This window comes from Taeniopygia guttata, chromosome 27 (genome assembly GCF_048771995.1).
Source record: "Taeniopygia guttata chromosome 27, bTaeGut7.mat, whole genome shotgun sequence".
NCBI lineage: Eukaryota > Metazoa > Chordata > Aves > Passeriformes > Estrildidae > Taeniopygia > Taeniopygia guttata.
The window spans coordinates 3,070,572-3,086,931 of NC_133052.1; the positions used below are offsets into that span (position 1 = coordinate 3,070,572).

Genomic DNA, 16,360 nt, shown 5'->3' on the forward strand with positions numbered 1-16,360 from the left:
TTGCGTAGCAAGAAAGTTCTCTTTATTTATAGAGTGATGTATGCTTGCTCTAAAGTGCTACATGTGTCCATTGAACATCTCAGGGATGACGGCAGTGACCAGGGAGATGTCAGTGGAAGAAATTCACTTTGATATCCAACCTTTTGTAGGCATAATGAATTTTCCTGCCTCAAATTCCCTTTTGCCAGCCAAATCAGCCTTGATTATTAACAAGGATGATACCAGGAGAGAAAACTGTCTTGTCAGCAAAGATTTCACAAGACCTCGCAGACTGGTTCCCTGGGCAGGGCCAGGTACAGCCTACCACTCAGGAAGTTAAGGGCATACAGGGCCACAAACAGGGCTGCCACAGCCTCGAAGGATTGATCCCTAGGGACAGCTAAACCATCTTCCTGGAGCTGCACTCCACTCAGCTCCACCAGGGCAATGGTTAACATCTGTTCCTCCTCTTGTGAGAAGAGCAGCCCGGAATCCACTAGGAAAGAGTCCACCCCTTTATCCAGGTCATGTTTCAGGAGGTTTTCAACCTTCACAGAAACAACAAAAAAAGCAAACTCAGAATTTCAGTTGTCAACTCGTGTCATTGTTACGGAAATGTTGCTAGAATTAACATAGCCCCCACCTCCCCTTGAAAGGAGCCAAGTGTGATTTGTGTTCTCACCAGGTTCAGCTGTTGGGACACAATCTTCCTTTCCAAGGATTCCAGCAGCAGCAGCAGCTGATCCTCCGTTAACTCTGCAGAAATAAACTGGGTTGGATCCAAAACCTCTCACCAAGGTGATGGAGGTTACTGGTGGGCTGGGACTGGTGAGCAAGATGGGAAAGAGTGAAGAGGATGGGAAGGGTGATCATTTTCTGTAAGAAATGCTCCTTTGGTCTAAAGTTCTTTGGATGTTTTAATAGAAATGATTTGTGCAGGCTCACTGTGAGAGTGATCTGGCTGTTGCTCACACAATCATGGAATGCTGAGTTGGAAGGGACGTACAAGGATAATTGATGTACAACTGCTGTCCCTGCCCAGGACAGCCCAACAATCCCACCGTGTGCTGAGAGCACTGTCCAAACACTGCTGGAGCTGTGTCAGCCTTGGGGCTGTGCCCATTCCCTGGGGAGTGTGTTCAGCACCTGAGCAGCCTCTGGGATAAGAAGCTTTCCCTGAAATCCAGTGGAAGTGTCCCAGACACAGCTCCAGCCATTGCTTGGCTCCTGTTGCTGGTCACAGAGCAGAGATCTGGGCTGCCCCTTGGGAGGAAGCTGTGACCAGCCTTTGAGGGAGCAGGGAGCCCTGGATGGTGCAGAGGGGGTTTGTCTCCTCTCCCCTCCACGGGACTTGGATGTAGATTCCACTTGAAGAGGAGGAGGAGTAAGAGAGGAAGGCAGGAGGGAATGGCAGGAGTGGGAGTCATCCCTGCCTTGATTTCCCTCTTGAAGATCCAAAGCCTCACCATGCAAAGCGTCAAGGACGTAGGTGATTCCCTCTGCCAGCAGGAGATGGTCTTTTGGAGAATGCTGCAAGGTGCTGAACAGATCTTTTAAGTCTGGGCTCTCAATTTCCAGCTGATAACCATCTTCTTGCTCAGGAACTTCTTCCATCTGGAGGAACAAGAAAAAGAATTAAGTCAGGATTTGAGGGCCGAGGCTGCTGCTTGTCCTGAGCAGGGAGATGTGCTGAGTGAGGGAAATTTGGATGGACAGTTGTGGCACAGGGCAGGTGACTTGTGGGGCAAGAGGTGTGTTTGTGGATATGTCTGTATTGTAAACTGTGGCAGTAAGAAAAGCTTCACTTACTTTCTGTCTGAGCTCTTGAAGGAGGTTCTTGTCTCTCATCACAGCTTTGATGGTGTTTAAGATGATGAGCAGCAGGTCAGGAGACAACTCGGTGAAAATTCGGCAGGAATATTGAACTTCTGTCATCACTTCTCCTAATTTTCCTGTTGAGGGACCTGCAAACCAGAGGCAGTCGAAATCTGTCACTTGAGTTCTAGGAGTTCACAGGCAGCTCTAGACCCAGACTTTGAAACACTCCTTTGAAGCAATATGGAATTGGGGCAGTTGTGATGTCTCAGGGGAGAGGCAAATGCATCTATGCTGGTGGTTTGTTTTATGCTGGGAGATTCCATCTTACCCAAAAGTTGTGCAAGTGGAAGCAGTAAAATGCAATACTTACCATCAGCTACATAAGCCATCTTTCTCACACTTTCTGCTGGGAAATAATCCAGATCTAAAAGAGGATAAAAGTGACAGTTTTCTATACCAGCCTTCCCAGTGGTGGTCACCCACTCAGTTTCCTCCCTGGCTCTTCTGAGTAGCAAAGGAAAAGAAACACCAAAACTCTGCTCTTTGTGCCGTTTATCACCAGGAGCTCTGCAGATCCTGAAATGGGGATCTGAGGCTTCCTTTTTTCCTTTGTTTACTGACCCCTCTCCAAACACCATCTTTGACCTTGCATGGGTTATCTGACCTCCTGCAGGTGATTTCTGTCTCTCACACTGCTTCCTCCTATTTCCAGACAAGCTGAAGGTAGCTCTGGGGGCAAGAGATGCTTCATAAAATGCCCTTCCTCTTCCGGAATGGAGAACTTGGCATTTCAGGAAGTTGCTTACCCCATGCTCCATCTCTAATGTGTAGTGGGATGGTCCTGAAGGCCAGTGTGCAGCCCTTGGGTATCACTATGCTCTGTTTGTCCTCCCTGTTGCTCTGGAAAAAGAAAACAACCTGTTAAACCACCTGGGTGCAGGTGTTGGGGAAGTAAAGAGGAAGAAGCCAAACCTGTGCACAGAGTGTGGCATAAAATTTGGCCTTGAAGCCCCCATCTGCCTTGGTGGATTCCTTGTAGACAGCCTCCTCTGAGGCTTCGAGGATTTCAGTGACCACGTGCAGCTGGATGTTTGTTCTCCGGAGCTGTCGGATGAAGGAATGATCCATGTTGATTTCTCTAAAAGAGGAAAAGATTAGGAAGGGTTTGCAGCACCAGAGCTGAGGCATCTGGGGGGGATAAGCCTCTATAAGAGGAGGCTTATGGGGGAATTTGTCACTCCATTCTCTGTCCAACCTGGCCTAGTTAGAGGAAGTTCATGCCCTAAGGTTTTAATCTTGGTTTTTGGCTGTTGAAAACCCATTGTTAACCTGGTGTGTGCTGGAGGGGGATGACTGGAGTGTGTGTGCTCCCTTTGTCATTCCTTACCTTTCTCTTCTCAGTGCCTCCAGCGATTCCAGTGATACGCTCTTCTTCTGTGGTGTAATGGAAATCTCTTTGGACAAGGAGGCACCTCCTTTCAGCTCTACATTTGTAGGGTCAAGTGAAATGCTGAGACCTCCATCAGCTTGGTCAGCTCTGACTTTTGTGAGAGTAAATTGGCTGGATTCTTGATGGACCGACTCTGAAATAATTCCATGTGTTATCTTAAGCAGGATTACACAGACTCAGAACTGTAAGTATATCACACACAGAGGAAAGCTGGAACTTGGTAGAGTTCAGCCACAAATGGTTCAAAAACATTATCTGTGGTATTTGATAAATTCATATTGATAAATTTGGGGCTTACCTATGCTTTTATGATCTTCTCCAGGCAGCAGCACATCATCCAGTGTGAACCCTGTCCGCTGGTAATAGGGAGCTGGGTGAAATACGGTTCTTGGTTTGCTTTTTTTTTTCAGAAGATAGAGAGGCCTGAAGTGCTCATTGTCTGCGATGCTTTCGACAGGGACCAATTGTTTGTGTGGATCCATTTGATTTACGATGAATTTGGTGAGTTTTTTAAACATTCTGGCTGTGGCTGAAGTTTTGAAACAAAGCCAAGGGGATTTGTGCCTTGGGAAAGAGGGAACACAAGCTAAGCTGAATTACTTGAAATAATAGGAGGACATTGTAACAAAGTGTGACTTTAATGATTAAGAAGATTTCAAAATAGTGACTCAAAATTCCCCTCACTGTCCAAGGACTCAAGTTTCACAGGGTTGTTTCAGGGAGTCTTTTAAGAGGAAGCAGCAGGGCCTGTGGGTTTTTTCGCATTTTCCCCCTTTGCTGGTGTGCCTCAGTGATTGTGCAGAGAAAGTACAGCTAGTACACCCCCAGGCTACTGATTTTGGAGACAAGAATAGAGAATAGAGACCTAAGCTCAGCTCAGCTCGGCTTTATTGAGCAGGCCCGGTTGGTCTGCAGGGGAGAGCTGGTGTTTGAGGGCCAGAAAGAAATCCCTGTTTCTTTTCTGAGACAGCTTGTTTTTATCAAAAAGTTTCAGTTTCACTTTTCTGGTGTTTTACGAGAAAGAGATGGAGAGAAGAAATTGGGCAATCCAGACTGGCTTGGATGGGAAGGGACCTTAAAGCTCATCCCATTCCTCTCCCTAACATTGTCAGGGACACCTCCCACTATCCCAGGTTGCTCCAAGCCCCATCCAGCCTGGCCTTGGACACTTCCAGGGACGTGGGCCAGCTGGTGCCAGTGCCTGACCACCCTCACACAGAGGAATTTCTTCCCAATATCCCATCTAACACTACTTTGTTTCAGTTTGAACCATTCCAAAGACAAGGAACTTTGAGTGCTCAATGTTATAGCGCTTCTCAGCTCTTTGACTTGGAACTCTCCAAGAAAGGAAGAAAAACTAAACAAGAGCACTTAACAGAGAGCTCCCACCAGCCCACTCCCCTACCCAAAGCTCTGGGATAATGCACTTGCCTGTGTGTGGGGTGGGAGATGTGCAGAGCAGAGCGTGGGGCTGCTGAGGTGATGTGGCCACTGGAGAGCAGCAGGACAGGGGAGAAGTTCTCTGACTTCTGCTCAGAGGTGTGGAAGTGTTTGCTAAGTGCAGGAGCCATGAATCACACAGGAAGCTCGCACCACCACAAACACAGAGCAAAGAGTAAATGGATTTCTCTTACCTTGCTAATGGGGGACTGCCTGAAGCAACACCTGGGCAGGGGCAGTGTTAGGTCCGATCTGTGCTGGAAGACCTCTGGCTGTACCCAGCAGCTTACGAGGAGTTGTTCCCAGCTGTGAGGTCACAGCAATTTTACATCCTCATCACCAGTACCTACTTCCACAAATTGGCTGTTGCTTACGTAACACTTCCTTTTTGGTCACTGAGCAAAGTCTGTTACAGGGGCTGTGCATTACTGGAACTTCTACAGATGTAGGAGATGTGAGCCCATGCCTGGAAGTGTCCCAGGCCAGATTGGAGAGGAATGTGTCCCTGCCCCTGGCAGCAGGTGGGACTGGATGGCTTCAAGGTCCCTTCAAGCCAAACCATTCCATCACTGCATGATTCAAATTTATTGAGCCAGGTAATGCTGCTGTTCTTTGACAGATGGAGAAATGAACTCAGGAGGGGATATTGACAAGAAATTCCTCTCTGTGAGGGTGGTGTGGCCCCAGAACAGGTTTCCCAGAGCAGCTGTGGCTCCGTGGGAGTGTCCAAGGCCAGGTTGGATGTGGCTTGGAGCAACCTGGGCTAGTGGAAGGTGTCCCTGCCCATGGCAGGGGGTGGGAATTGCCCTGGAGCCTTAAGGTGCCTTCCAACCCGAGCCATTCCATGTTTCCTGTAGTCACTGCCAGGCTTGTATGACAGCAAAAACCATCCATGTGAAGATTCCAGGACTCAAGTGCACATTTTTACCTGAATACTTCATTTTTATTAGTCTCTCTTAGAATACTGTACAAAGGAGTAATAAAAATATTCACACTTTATTTTAGAAAGTTCTCTACATGAGACTTCTGTATCCACAGCAAAAAAGAAGGCTATGGGAAAAAAAACCCTAAAACTTTGTACAGAACATTCCTTTAAAAACCCTCCCAACTAATTCAGCTGATTTAACTGATCCAAGGAGGGTATGGACACACCAACACTCACATGCTTAAAAGATATTCTAGGCAATGATAAAGCAACATAAGTCACAAGAAGGAATATTAACGTGTTAACCCACTGCTGTCCCCTCCTCGAGGGCCAGTATCGAGCTTTTAAAAACAACCCAAAATTGAACAGTGATTCAAACATAAAAGTACTCGAGAATAAGTAGCCCTCCATTTAGTTTAATTTTAAAGGCTTTTTTCCTGCAAAGGTTTGGGCTGTTTGCCAGCCTGGTAGTTCTGTGAAAGGATTCCCGGGTCAGGATCCCTGATTCAGGAGCATCAGGCTGGGAGGACGTGCTGGTTTTCTGAGTGTCCTGGAGCAGGGGCTGCTGAACCCCACGGGTGGTGCTGACAGTGGCTCAGGAGGCTTTGCCAAGTACAAGATGGGACAGGCTGCTGCCAGCTCCTGAGAAGGCTTCCAGCCTTTCAAAAACAGGAAAGCTTAAAGCAACTTACCAGTTCTTTTTCCATCACAGGAGATTTGATCTCTCCAGGTAGGAACTTGTCCTGATCATGATACAGGACCAGTGTGAGAGGAAATCTGTCAAGCGTGATGTGATCAGAATCCCATTTAAAATTAGTAACAATCAGTTATCTCCTCCATGCAGCACCACATCTGCTCACATTTCGTTTCTCCTCCCACAATGTGGCTTCACCCCTGATTTGTCCTCTGCCAGGACATGTCTGACCACCCCTCATCCTTTCACTTCAGACTGCCTCAGGTACACCCAAGAATGGTGGTTTAATTACAATTAACTTCCTGCTTTTTATTTTTGATTGATCCTGACACCTACCCTTAAGTTGGGATCTTAAGGAAGATGCTACCCAATGTGTAATTGTTCAAATACATATAACTCATATATAAATACTTAACTCACCACAATAGAATGTGAAATCTTACTTCAACTCGCTTCTTTCCATACTCCTTATGTTTCCATTTATGTTTCCCTTGATTGGATTAACTGAGTCTAATTAATCTCAGTCATTTCATGGAAAAATGCCACACCTGTGTTGTAATGACTCTGGAATTGGCTGTTTTGATAATTTGTGTGAAGCAGAGCAATCAAAAAATATTTTCTTTTGTTGCTAGGCAGAGTCTTAATTAAAGTTTGGGGCTTTACGCTTTAGAACCTCTTGTTTGAGAAATTTATAATTCCATTCTGAGTCCCAGTTCATCTTTAATTTAAGGAAACAGGTTCAGATGACCAGAGTGTCAGTGACCACACAAGTGTTCAAACCTGCAGCTGTGTTAAAGCCTTCAAGGAGACTCTGGGAATTGCTGTATCTCATTAAAAAAAAAGGCAATCCTTTCAATTGATAATTACTCTAAATTTACAAATCTGCAATGGGCATATGCTTAGAAATACCCAGCATATATCTGTGAGGAGTCATGTTTGAAAGCATCTAGAGGCTGTTTCTGTTGCAAAAAAAAGATAGTTTTTCTCATGTTTTCTATGGCAATAATTAGTTTTCTTTCATTTCTCCTGGAGGTGGAAGTGGTGTCTGGGCAGGCACTCAGGTCTGTTCAGCACCACAATCAGCATTTCAACTCCAGCCTCAGGCACCCTGCCAGGACCTGCCCCTCCTTGGAGCAGCTTCTCCTGCAGGAATATTGCTCATTTCTGTGTCATTTCCCAGCTGATTGATGAAATATCTCTATTTTTATCACAATTATCATTGTCTAGTAGCTTAAAGAGCCGATTAGGGTAGAGAGTACCTCAGCTAAAGCAGCAGCTCTTCTATCCTAGATTTGAAGGTTTAAACTGCCCATCAAGGAAATTGCACATCTGTCAATACCCTGGGGTCTCCAGCCAGATTCTCTTCTCCTTTCACCTGCTTGAAAACTTCATTTTCACTTGGATTTCCACTTTCCAAACACATTAGGGAATGATTCTCCCTGCATTCCAGCAGCCCTCTGAGGTACACTCCATATTCTCCCTTCCCTGTAGCAGTCCCAAAGGAAGTCTGAGAGAGAAGTGAAGCAACTTGCCTAAAATTATGTATGGAGTAGTAACAGATCTAAAAATTCCCCTTTCCATGTCCCATGCTCAGACCATCCAAAACCTCAACACTCTCCACCACATCCTCTAAAGCTGGATTTGCTACTGCAAGGACAAAAAAAAAAACAAACCCAGATTTAAAAGATTTATACCATTGTCAAAAAAAGGTGAGACAATATAAGCACTAAGACAACAAAAATATAGGTTTTTGTGGGGTTACAGGGGAAGAGTGAGGGAAAACTCATTCCATCTGGGACACAACCCAAAGGGAAATCAGGTCATTCTGATTTTCAGTAAAATGTTAAAAGCTGTCTCAGCCAGGAAACCTGAACCTGCTTTATTTAAGTGGTAATTTTAGAGGGAAAAGGCTTGATTTTGTCCCTCTGTGAAAGGATCTACTATCAGTGACAAATTGACTCCTTTGCTGGTCAATTCATCTGCTGCTGGTGCTGCTGCTCACACAGCCCTTGGGCATGGAGCTGAGGGACAGATTTCCAGGTGAGCCAGAAATCCAACCCTGAGTCTGTGGAGAACTGGCAAATCCCAGTCACGTGCACTTAAGCAACCAAGGAGCTGAGGAGAAAAATTCCAAGTCAAGGATGGCTGTGTGCTTGATTAGAGCAATCAGCCCTCCTCCTGTACCTGCCCACTGTCAGCCTGTCCATGTTCCAAGGAGCTCCATGGCAATTTGGCGTCAGTCATTAAATCACCTTGATCCAAATGCTCACTCTGAGCCCCTGTGCACTTAAAACCAGCAGTTTGGGGTGGGGAAAGGAGTTACCTGGGCAGATTTGGGTATAAACTGAAAATAACAAGCATGATTTGGGATCTATCCACCTTTTCCCTGGACCATATGGATGGTGCTGTAGGAAACCAAAAACTTTGTCAAACTGCAGGTCATTTCTTCCTGTGCTGTTTTTAGGAAAGGAACTTCCATTCTCAGTGGTGTCAACGATTGCAAAATAAAAATCTGTCCTTCACTTCCCCCTCCTACTTCCCACCTAAAACTGGAAATCAGACCAGAAAACAATCCAGTCCTGGGAAAGTCTGTCTGTATCCCTTTGGATTTCCCTCATGTTCTGCTCAAAGCACCCACCTTCAGGAAGGGAAATGTATTCTAAAGTGCATTTACCACAGCAATAGTACCAGCACTAAAAGCTTTTCCCCTCATCCCTATCCTCGTCATTCCACGTCTGGAATAGATGAGACTCTTCCCAGAATTCATCCTTGTTGTACCTCAAAGTCTCAGTGATGATCTATTGATGACCCTAGGAGAAGAGAAATCCGGTGTCGCACGTCCTGCTCCGCACTAAACTCTACTCTGGAGCTGGTTTGGATATATTGGGCACGAGGATCCAGCATGCGGAATGTGTCTGTTGGGATCTGCGTTTAAAGAGCCGCTGCCAAACCACATCCCAGTCTGCGTGGGGCGAGGAAACGGGGCTGGAGAGGAGAACCCCCCTCGGCCCCGCTCCTCCGCCATCCGCTCCGGCCATGCCGCTCAGTACTTGTTGATCCCGAAGATCCGGACTCCGTGGAACTGAGGCAGTTTGGGGATCAGGACGCTCATGAGGGAGATGGTGTTGATGATGAAGTGTATCCGGTCGTACTTGGTGTAGAAGCTGGTTAGAAAATACCTGGAAAAGGTACGGAGAGGCAAACTGAGCTGTGGCATTCCATGTGTTTGCCTCCCAGGACAGAACACTGATGGCTACTGGGACACTGAGGCGGCTCAGCCACCCCAGAATACTCACAGGACGATGGGCATGATGGTGAGGAACTTGCGGGAAGCGGTGAACTGGACTCCATAATCCATCTGCTCCCAGTGCGTGAGCAGCCGCGCCTTGCCCTGGTCCGGGGTCTCGAAGGGGGTTCCCTTCACGGTGTGCAGGAAGATGTACATGCTCTGCAGGACACACAGCGTGAGGCACACGGGGCCCTGCACCCCAAAAACCAGACCCAGGGCAGCGCATCTGGGCCCTTGCACCCCCGCGCCGTTCCACTAGAGGGATGTGGCACTGCTGGAAAAGCCGGAGCGGCCAGGGAAGCAGGGAAAGGAGAGCTGGGAAAGGCTCGGCTGCCCCACGTCAGACCTCTGGCTCGGCTCCTGGGTGTGAGCCAAGGAGGCGGTGGCGAGATTACAGCCCTGGGATCTCTGCGATCGGGAGATTAGCACCCGCCTGCTGCCTGAAGGCTCCCCGAAAATGTGCTGGGAGAAGGTCTGTCACCCCCTGATTACCAGAGGAACACGAGTCACAGACAAACATTCCACCTCCGAAGTACAGCCACTCCTGGCCTTTAAATTCCTTTTTGTCCCCAGAAACTAAAGCTGCCAGAGAAGATGGGTGAGGAGCCAGCAGCTCGTGAGCTGAGTGCTGAGCAGCTCCAGTCTGGGGCTTTGTGGTTGTTTTTATCTTCTGAGCAGCTCCAGTTTGAGGGTTTGTGGAGGTTTTTATCTCCTGAGCAGCTCCAGTTTGGGCGTTTGTGGAGGTTTTTATCCCCCACTAGTAATAACTTATCATGAGGGTCCTCAATCCCTGTAATTCTTATCTCTGGAATATTCCCAGGGTGAGATATTATTTAAAATAAAAGATGCACAGTCAGTTGCTCCATCTCTGAAGTTTTTTGTCCCCTGTGCCCAAGGGCACCCATGTGGGGACCTGATCTTCGGAGAGAAGAATCAGTTCTTGGACTAATCTTCCACTTTAGGCAGAACAAAATCTGGGGGTTAATCTTGTTTTTTTTCTTAACTCTCATGAGGCCAATTTGGGTTTTACCAACCCCAGTGATGGGGTTTGTCACAGACTCCTTTGGGAAGGGGACATGACAATGGACTTGCCTGGCAGAAAATGAATCCACGTCCCCTCTGAGCAGCCTCACCAGGTGCTGCTGCCCCACCTGCACCTGGGCTGGATTTAAATCCATGACCCAGAGGCACCAGTACAGGCTGAGGGCTGGAGCTTGAGCAACTCACTCGGTATCTTTGGAAACACAAAGGAATTGTTCCAACAGGAATCTCAGTAGACTGCTCAGAGGAACAGCTGTGCTAAGGTTCCCTGCATGTGCCTGGGCCACGGCGCTCCCTTACCAGGTTGTGGATGATGTTGGTGAGAGTCCAGACCACCGGGACGCTGAAGAAGGGGATGCTGAGGAGCACGACGTGCAGCAGCCCGATGCCCAGCACGTAGGACAGCCAGATGCCGCGGCTGTTCATGACCCGGGTGTTGGGGTTCACCTCGCTGTGCGCCGTTCCCACGTTCATCCTGCCTCTCCTGGCTGACGGGAGCCCCTGCAACAGAAACACTGAGGTCAGAGCCCGGATCCAAACTGCTCAGTGGGGCTGACCACCGGCTGGTTGTCAAGCAAACCCAAAATCTGCTGTTTGCTATAAAAATCCCAAGTCAGTTCCCTCCTCTGCCCCTCGTTATTGCCATTCTTAGAGCTGACGTCGCTAACTCCGGGAGTGGTTGAGATTTGGGAATTATGTGTGGGAAGCTTGTCTGTGACAGAAGCTTCTTGTGATTTGAGATGCTTTCCTGGAGCTGAGGTGTTGAGGTTCAATCCCACGATTGCCTGACAAAACTCAAACCAATACTTTTAAGCACTTTAAAATCCTCATCAGAGTGTTAATCATGGAAACACACAGCACAGGAAACTTCCTGCGTGTCTATGGAGTCACCATGCCTTAAACTTGGGTAGGGAACAGAGCATTTGCAGAGGAAAGGCTCTGTATCAACAGATCTCCTTATTAATTTAACTAAATGAACATGGTTCTGCACAGCTTGGGAGGTTTGCTTGTCTCCTACACTGGCTCACATATTTTGCCTTCAGATTTAAGACTTACAGAGGGGGAAGAAAAGAAGAACAAAAAAAAATTGCCCCCCAGGGAAGGAATGAAATTGTTCTTGAGGAATGTAAAAAGGGAGAGATAACAGCACAAAGTGCCTTGGGAGGATGTTTCAGGAGGAAGAGCTGTGGAGGAGTCAGCCCTTCCCCTACCTGGAAAGAACAACTGCCATGTAGGAGGAGCACAAAGATGGTTTTCTGGACAATGCCTGGAGGGAGAGGAAGGGAAAGGGTATCACCCTCTCAGAGCAAGTCCTTGGGGTGGTGCCTCTGAGACAGTGAAGGTATCAAGTGGCTTTCTGGACTGACACAGTGCCAGTGGCAGCAGGAGAGCTCTGGCTCACTGGTGTCTAGGGATTACAGAAAACAGCACAAACTAAACCCACTGTAAAGCTGAATGTCTTCACACCAAGATCAGGGAAATTCTTATGTAAAATTATCTTTGTGTCCCACGGAAGAGGAGCTTGATGAAATGATCCAGTTCACCCTCCTTGGCTACAGCACCCCACAGTGAAGGCTGTTTCCTGATGTCTGGCCTTGTGGCTTTGCTGCTGCTTCCCACAGCTGGAAGCTGTGTTGCTGTTCCCTCCAGCTCTCCGGAGGCGAGCCCGAGCCAGTTCCAACATCACACTCTCCTCACTGCCAGCTGCTCCCAGCTCCCTCGTGGAGCGCTGAGCCTGCCTTGTCTCAGGAGCTGGCACCATCCCCACTCCTGCCCAGGGCTGGGACTCACAGCCAGCTCCACTGCACAGCTCTTGGAACGCTCCAAGTAACTCCCAAACCTCTTCCATGCACACAGGCAGCTGCTGCTGCAGATCCTCACCTCACTCTATCAGGGGGCTCATACCTGGAGAAGGATTTTGTTTCCAGGAAAGAGGCTGCAGGTCTGTGGGGTGCTCACTCCCTTGTTGCTCACCTCCCAGGTCACCAACTTAGGGATATTCCAGAGAAAAGCACAAAGTTTGATTTGGAAACAGGGCTGAGAGCCAGAGTTCAGCACTTCACCCCTGGCAGAGAGAGCAGCTCTGTCCTAAACCTGCTGCAATTCCCAAGGGCTCTCAGAAGGAAAACTGGGGGTTGGGGCGAAGCATAAATGAGTCAAAAAGAGTCAGATTGTTACAACAAGAAAAAGAAAAACACCCTATGGAATGTGTAAACAGGAGTGCTGAGTGCCAGACATGGGAAATAGCTCTCCTGGATGTTGGGTGAACATTGTCCAGTCCTGGGAGAAGCTGGAGAAAATGAGCAGAGGTGTAGGAAAAACATGACCTGCGAGGACAGCTGGAAGGAAACGGGTTTGTTTAGTCTGGAGGATGCTGGAGACAGGCGTGAGGAACAGTCGGATGCTCCACAGAGAGCTGAGTCTGTGGGATTCCAGCTGTGCAGCAGGAGGAACCAATGGCTGGGTCTTGGAGCAACACAGGGCTGCAGGAGGGATGTGGGAAGGGACTGCTCACAGAAAGTGAACCGTGCTCTCACTGGAGGCCTTCAAATCTAGTTTCATCAACAGTTAAAAACCTTCTCTCCAGGAGTCTGCCCTGACACTGTGGGAACTTCCTGCAGCCAGAGGCGCACATGTTGGTGCCGTGGAATTCCCAACCATGAGTGTAACTTCCAAAAACTAAGGAGCAGCTTGGATTTGGTCTCCTCTGCAAACGAGGGCAGTTGCAGACCCACAACTGGATAGGAAAGGGCCCAGCTTGGAAGCTGTATGTGAAGCAATTCTCCTTCCTGTGCCTCAGTTTCCCTTCCTTGTAAAATAAGGGATTGGGGGGTGGGATGCTAGAACATACAAGAGGTTAATTAATTCTTGCAGGACATACAGACACACCAAGCACTCACTGCTGCAACGAGAGTGATTCCATGTCTCCAGCTCTGTCCTTCCCACCTTAAATATTTCACCAGCTCTGCCCTGGGCTCTGCAGCCCTTGGCCCAGCTCTCCCAAATTTTGGATTGCACAAGCCTGGCTGAGGACACATCAGCTCCCAGAGCCCTGTCCCTACCCCCATCCCACATCCCATGTTTGCTTTCCAATTCCACACCAGGATTTGTTCACCTGCAGGACAACAAGACACAGCCCACCATGGGAAGGACTCCACCTCCCCCTTCCCAGGGCAGCTGCTGCCAGACTCTGCTTTCCCCCTTTTTTTTTGGAACAGAAAAGCCTGAATGTTGCAGCAGGCTGAGGGTGAAGGTCAGGGCTGTGCTGACATTGGACAGTGGCCATCCAAGGAGGGGAAAAGTCAGAGCTGCAGCCAGTGGCAAAGGGCATAACGTGGCAGTGGAGCTGAGGCCTCCCTCTGCCTCATCCTCTGTCCTGCTCCCTGTCCAGGCAGCTCCTTCCTCACCTTTGTCCCCAGAGGAGTGTGACCACCATCTGTTCCTGTTCCCTTGCTTAACACTTCAACTTGCTGATCTTAAAGGCCTTTTCCATCCTAAATAAACGCTCCTATGATTGACAGTGCTGTTACCCTTCCCCAGGGATTTCAGGATCATCGTTCCATCCCGGCACCCTGCTGCAGGATCTGCACTGGGCTGGTGAGGGAAGGAGGGCTCGGGTGCTTATCTGGATCTGGAGTGTTCCCAGAGTGCAGGTGACGATCCCACAGATCACAGATCCCAATCTCTAGCAGCACCAGCTGCCACCTCCCAAACAAATCCTTTAAACCCTTTTGTGCCGCTGGCAGCGGATGAACCCGAGCACGGAGGACAAGGGGGACGCCGCTGAACTGGGCTGTGCTGGGAGGCGGTGCTGGGTGAGAGGTGAGACTGGCAACAAAACGCTCCGTGTCCCTCCAGCCGGGGCCGTGTTGGACATGTCTGAGCCCCAGCGCTGCCCGGTTCCTCCTCGGGGGGCCCGGGGCTGCCAGAGCCCCGGAGGGGACACGGGGAACACGGGGCCGAGGACACGCGTGAGCCGCCCGGCTGAGGGCAGCGATCCTGCCCCCTCGGCCTTTCCCAGTGCATTTAACGGGAGATCTCGGACACGAAGAGAAGGCCGAGCTTGGGCTCCTCCGGGCTCCCGTGAAGTCGCAGACCCCACTTCCATCCCCGTTTCCCCGGGACGGGCCGGTGCCGCGGGAGGCCGGGGCAGGACCCGCTCCCGGCCGGGCTCTGCACAGCGCGACCCCAGCGTGGGGACCCGCACTACCCAACAGGGACCCGCACTCCCACCCGCCGCTTCCCAGCTCCGTCCCAGCACCCGCTTCTCTCTTTTGGGGTGTTTTCCTTTCGGGCCGGGCCCGTGCCAGGCACCTTCCCCCGGCCCCGCCGCGGGGCTCGGCCGCCGCCGCCGCCGGGGAGGGCAGAGCCCCCGGTCTGCCCCGCGTCCCCGGCCCGCACTCACCGCTGCCGCCCGCTCCGGCCCGGCCCGGCCCGACTCGGCTCGGCGGGGCCGCCGCTCGCTCCGCCGCGCTCCCGGTGCTCTCCCGGTGCTCTCCCGGCGGCCCCTCGGCCCGCCCCGCCGCGGCACGCCGGGAGCTGTAGTCCGGCAGCAGCGGGAGAGGCGGAGCCGCCGTGGGAACCGGCGGCAGCGGCTCCGGGAAGGGCAGCGGGGGCTGCAGCGACCCCCGCTCCGCTCACAGCGGCCCCCAGACCCGGCTGGGTGCCTCCAGCTGCCCCCCGCCGCTTCTCCAGGGGAAATGGGAGGGTGGGGGGACACTGGGGCAGCTTCCAGGAGGAGCTGCGGCTGCCCCATCCCTGGAAGTGTCCGAGGCCAGGCTGGACAGGGCTTGGAGCGATCTGGGGTACAGGAATGTGTCCCTGCCCATGTCGTAGAGTGGGACTAGGTGGTTTTTAAACTCCCTTCCCACCCAAACGACTCTGATTCCGTGATAGCACGAAAATCCCAGCAGCAGCATTGTGCAGACAGCCCCGGCAGCGCTGCAGGACACCCAGCCAAGGTCGGGGCTGGGAGCGAGCGCAGGATTCCAGCGCTGGAGCGCGGGGGAGACCATCTGGCTCCGCTTTTGTTTGCACAACCATCAAAGCCCATGCGTGGGGCTGGCACGGCCCACGGGTGCCGCTGCCATCTGTGCAGGGCTCTGTGTGTGCCTGCTGCCGGCTCTTCCAGCAGCGGAGGGGCAGCACCGGAGCCACTTGGGGCTGCAAACCCCCTGGCCAGAGCCGAGCAGAGCCCCTGGCAGTGTGCGGGCCCCGAGCGAGGCGCTCCCGGCTGCCCCCCGAGCTGGCACAGACATTCTGCTCGGCACAGCCCACCTTGGGTTTGGGTGTTGGCACAGGTGGAGTCGCAGCGAGGTCCCCAGAGTGTCCCTGTGCCTCCAGGCTGTCCCGACCCTGTCTGCATCCATCCTGCCCCCCTCCAGCCGCTCATCCTGACGGGGCACGGCGAGAGAGCACCGCTACCCCGCGGGCTGCCAGGGTGCCACATGCTGGCACCGTGCTGCTGGCAGGGCATGGGGTCACTGCCGGAGCCAGAGCTCAGCAATGTCCGCTTCCCGAGGGCTTTGGGCACGGAGAGACGCAGATGTGGGGCAAAGCAGATGGAAGGCCGCTGACTGCCGGCCGGTGGAACCGCGCTGTCCCCGCCCGCCTCTCTGCGGTGCCCTCTTGGCCGGGCGCGGTGCGGGGATGCCGGTGCGGAGGCGGGGGATCCCACGGGATGCGGTGCTGCTTTGCAGGAGATCCACGCACGCACAGCAGGCT

The 16,360-nt window shown here is 51.2% G+C and overlaps 2 protein-coding genes across 2 annotated transcripts; both read right to left on the minus strand.

Moving 5' to 3' along the window:
- On the minus strand, window positions 1-5,462 carry GSDMA (gasdermin A). The gene is made up of 10 exons (XM_012571135.5): window positions 4,882-5,462; window positions 3,546-3,811; window positions 3,185-3,380; window positions 2,770-2,935; window positions 2,604-2,697; window positions 2,168-2,221; window positions 1,789-1,943; window positions 1,446-1,593; window positions 662-735; window positions 1-527 (listed from the first exon to the last, which is right to left on the minus strand). The coding sequence occupies exons 2-10, from the start codon at window positions 3,763-3,765 to the stop codon at window positions 255-257; spliced, it is 1,380 nt and encodes a 459-aa protein (XP_012426589.5). The 5' UTR covers window positions 3,766-3,811; window positions 4,882-5,462; the 3' UTR covers window positions 1-254.
- A 146-nt stretch (window positions 5,463-5,608) lies between these two features.
- ORMDL3 (ORMDL sphingolipid biosynthesis regulator 3) lies at window positions 5,609-15,187 on the minus strand. Its single transcript, XM_030255971.4, has 4 exons — window positions 15,042-15,187; window positions 10,937-11,137; window positions 9,603-9,754; window positions 5,609-9,485 (listed from the first exon to the last, which is right to left on the minus strand). Exons 2-4 carry the CDS (start codon window positions 11,108-11,110, stop codon window positions 9,350-9,352), a joined length of 462 nt encoding a protein of 153 aa, XP_030111831.1. The 5' UTR covers window positions 11,111-11,137; window positions 15,042-15,187; the 3' UTR covers window positions 5,609-9,349.
- Window positions 15,188-16,360: the final 1,173 nt, after the last annotated feature.

Coding starts and splice junctions, on each gene's coding strand:
- ORMDL3 (XM_030255971.4), bottom strand. CDS start 11,110: ATGAACGTGGGAACGGCGCACAGCGAGGTGAACCCCAACACCCGGGTC. Junction 9,755..10,936: donor CCAACATCATCCACAACCTG/GTAAGGGAGCGC, acceptor TGTGTCCTGCAG/AGCATGTACATCTTCCTGCA. Junction 9,486..9,602: donor ACCATCATGCCCATCGTCCT/GTGAGTATTCTG, acceptor TACCTTTTCCAG/GTATTTTCTAACCAGCTTCT.
- GSDMA (XM_012571135.5), bottom strand. CDS start 3,765: ATGTTTAAAAAACTCACCAAATTCATCGTAAATCAAATGGATCCACAC. Junction 2,698..2,769: donor ATGCCACACTCTGTGCACAG/GTTTGGCTTCTT, acceptor TTCTTTTTCCAG/AGCAACAGGGAGGACAAACA. Junction 1,594..1,788: donor TTCAAGAGCTCAGACAGAAA/GTAAGTGAAGCT, acceptor TTGTTCCTCCAG/ATGGAAGAAGTTCCTGAGCA.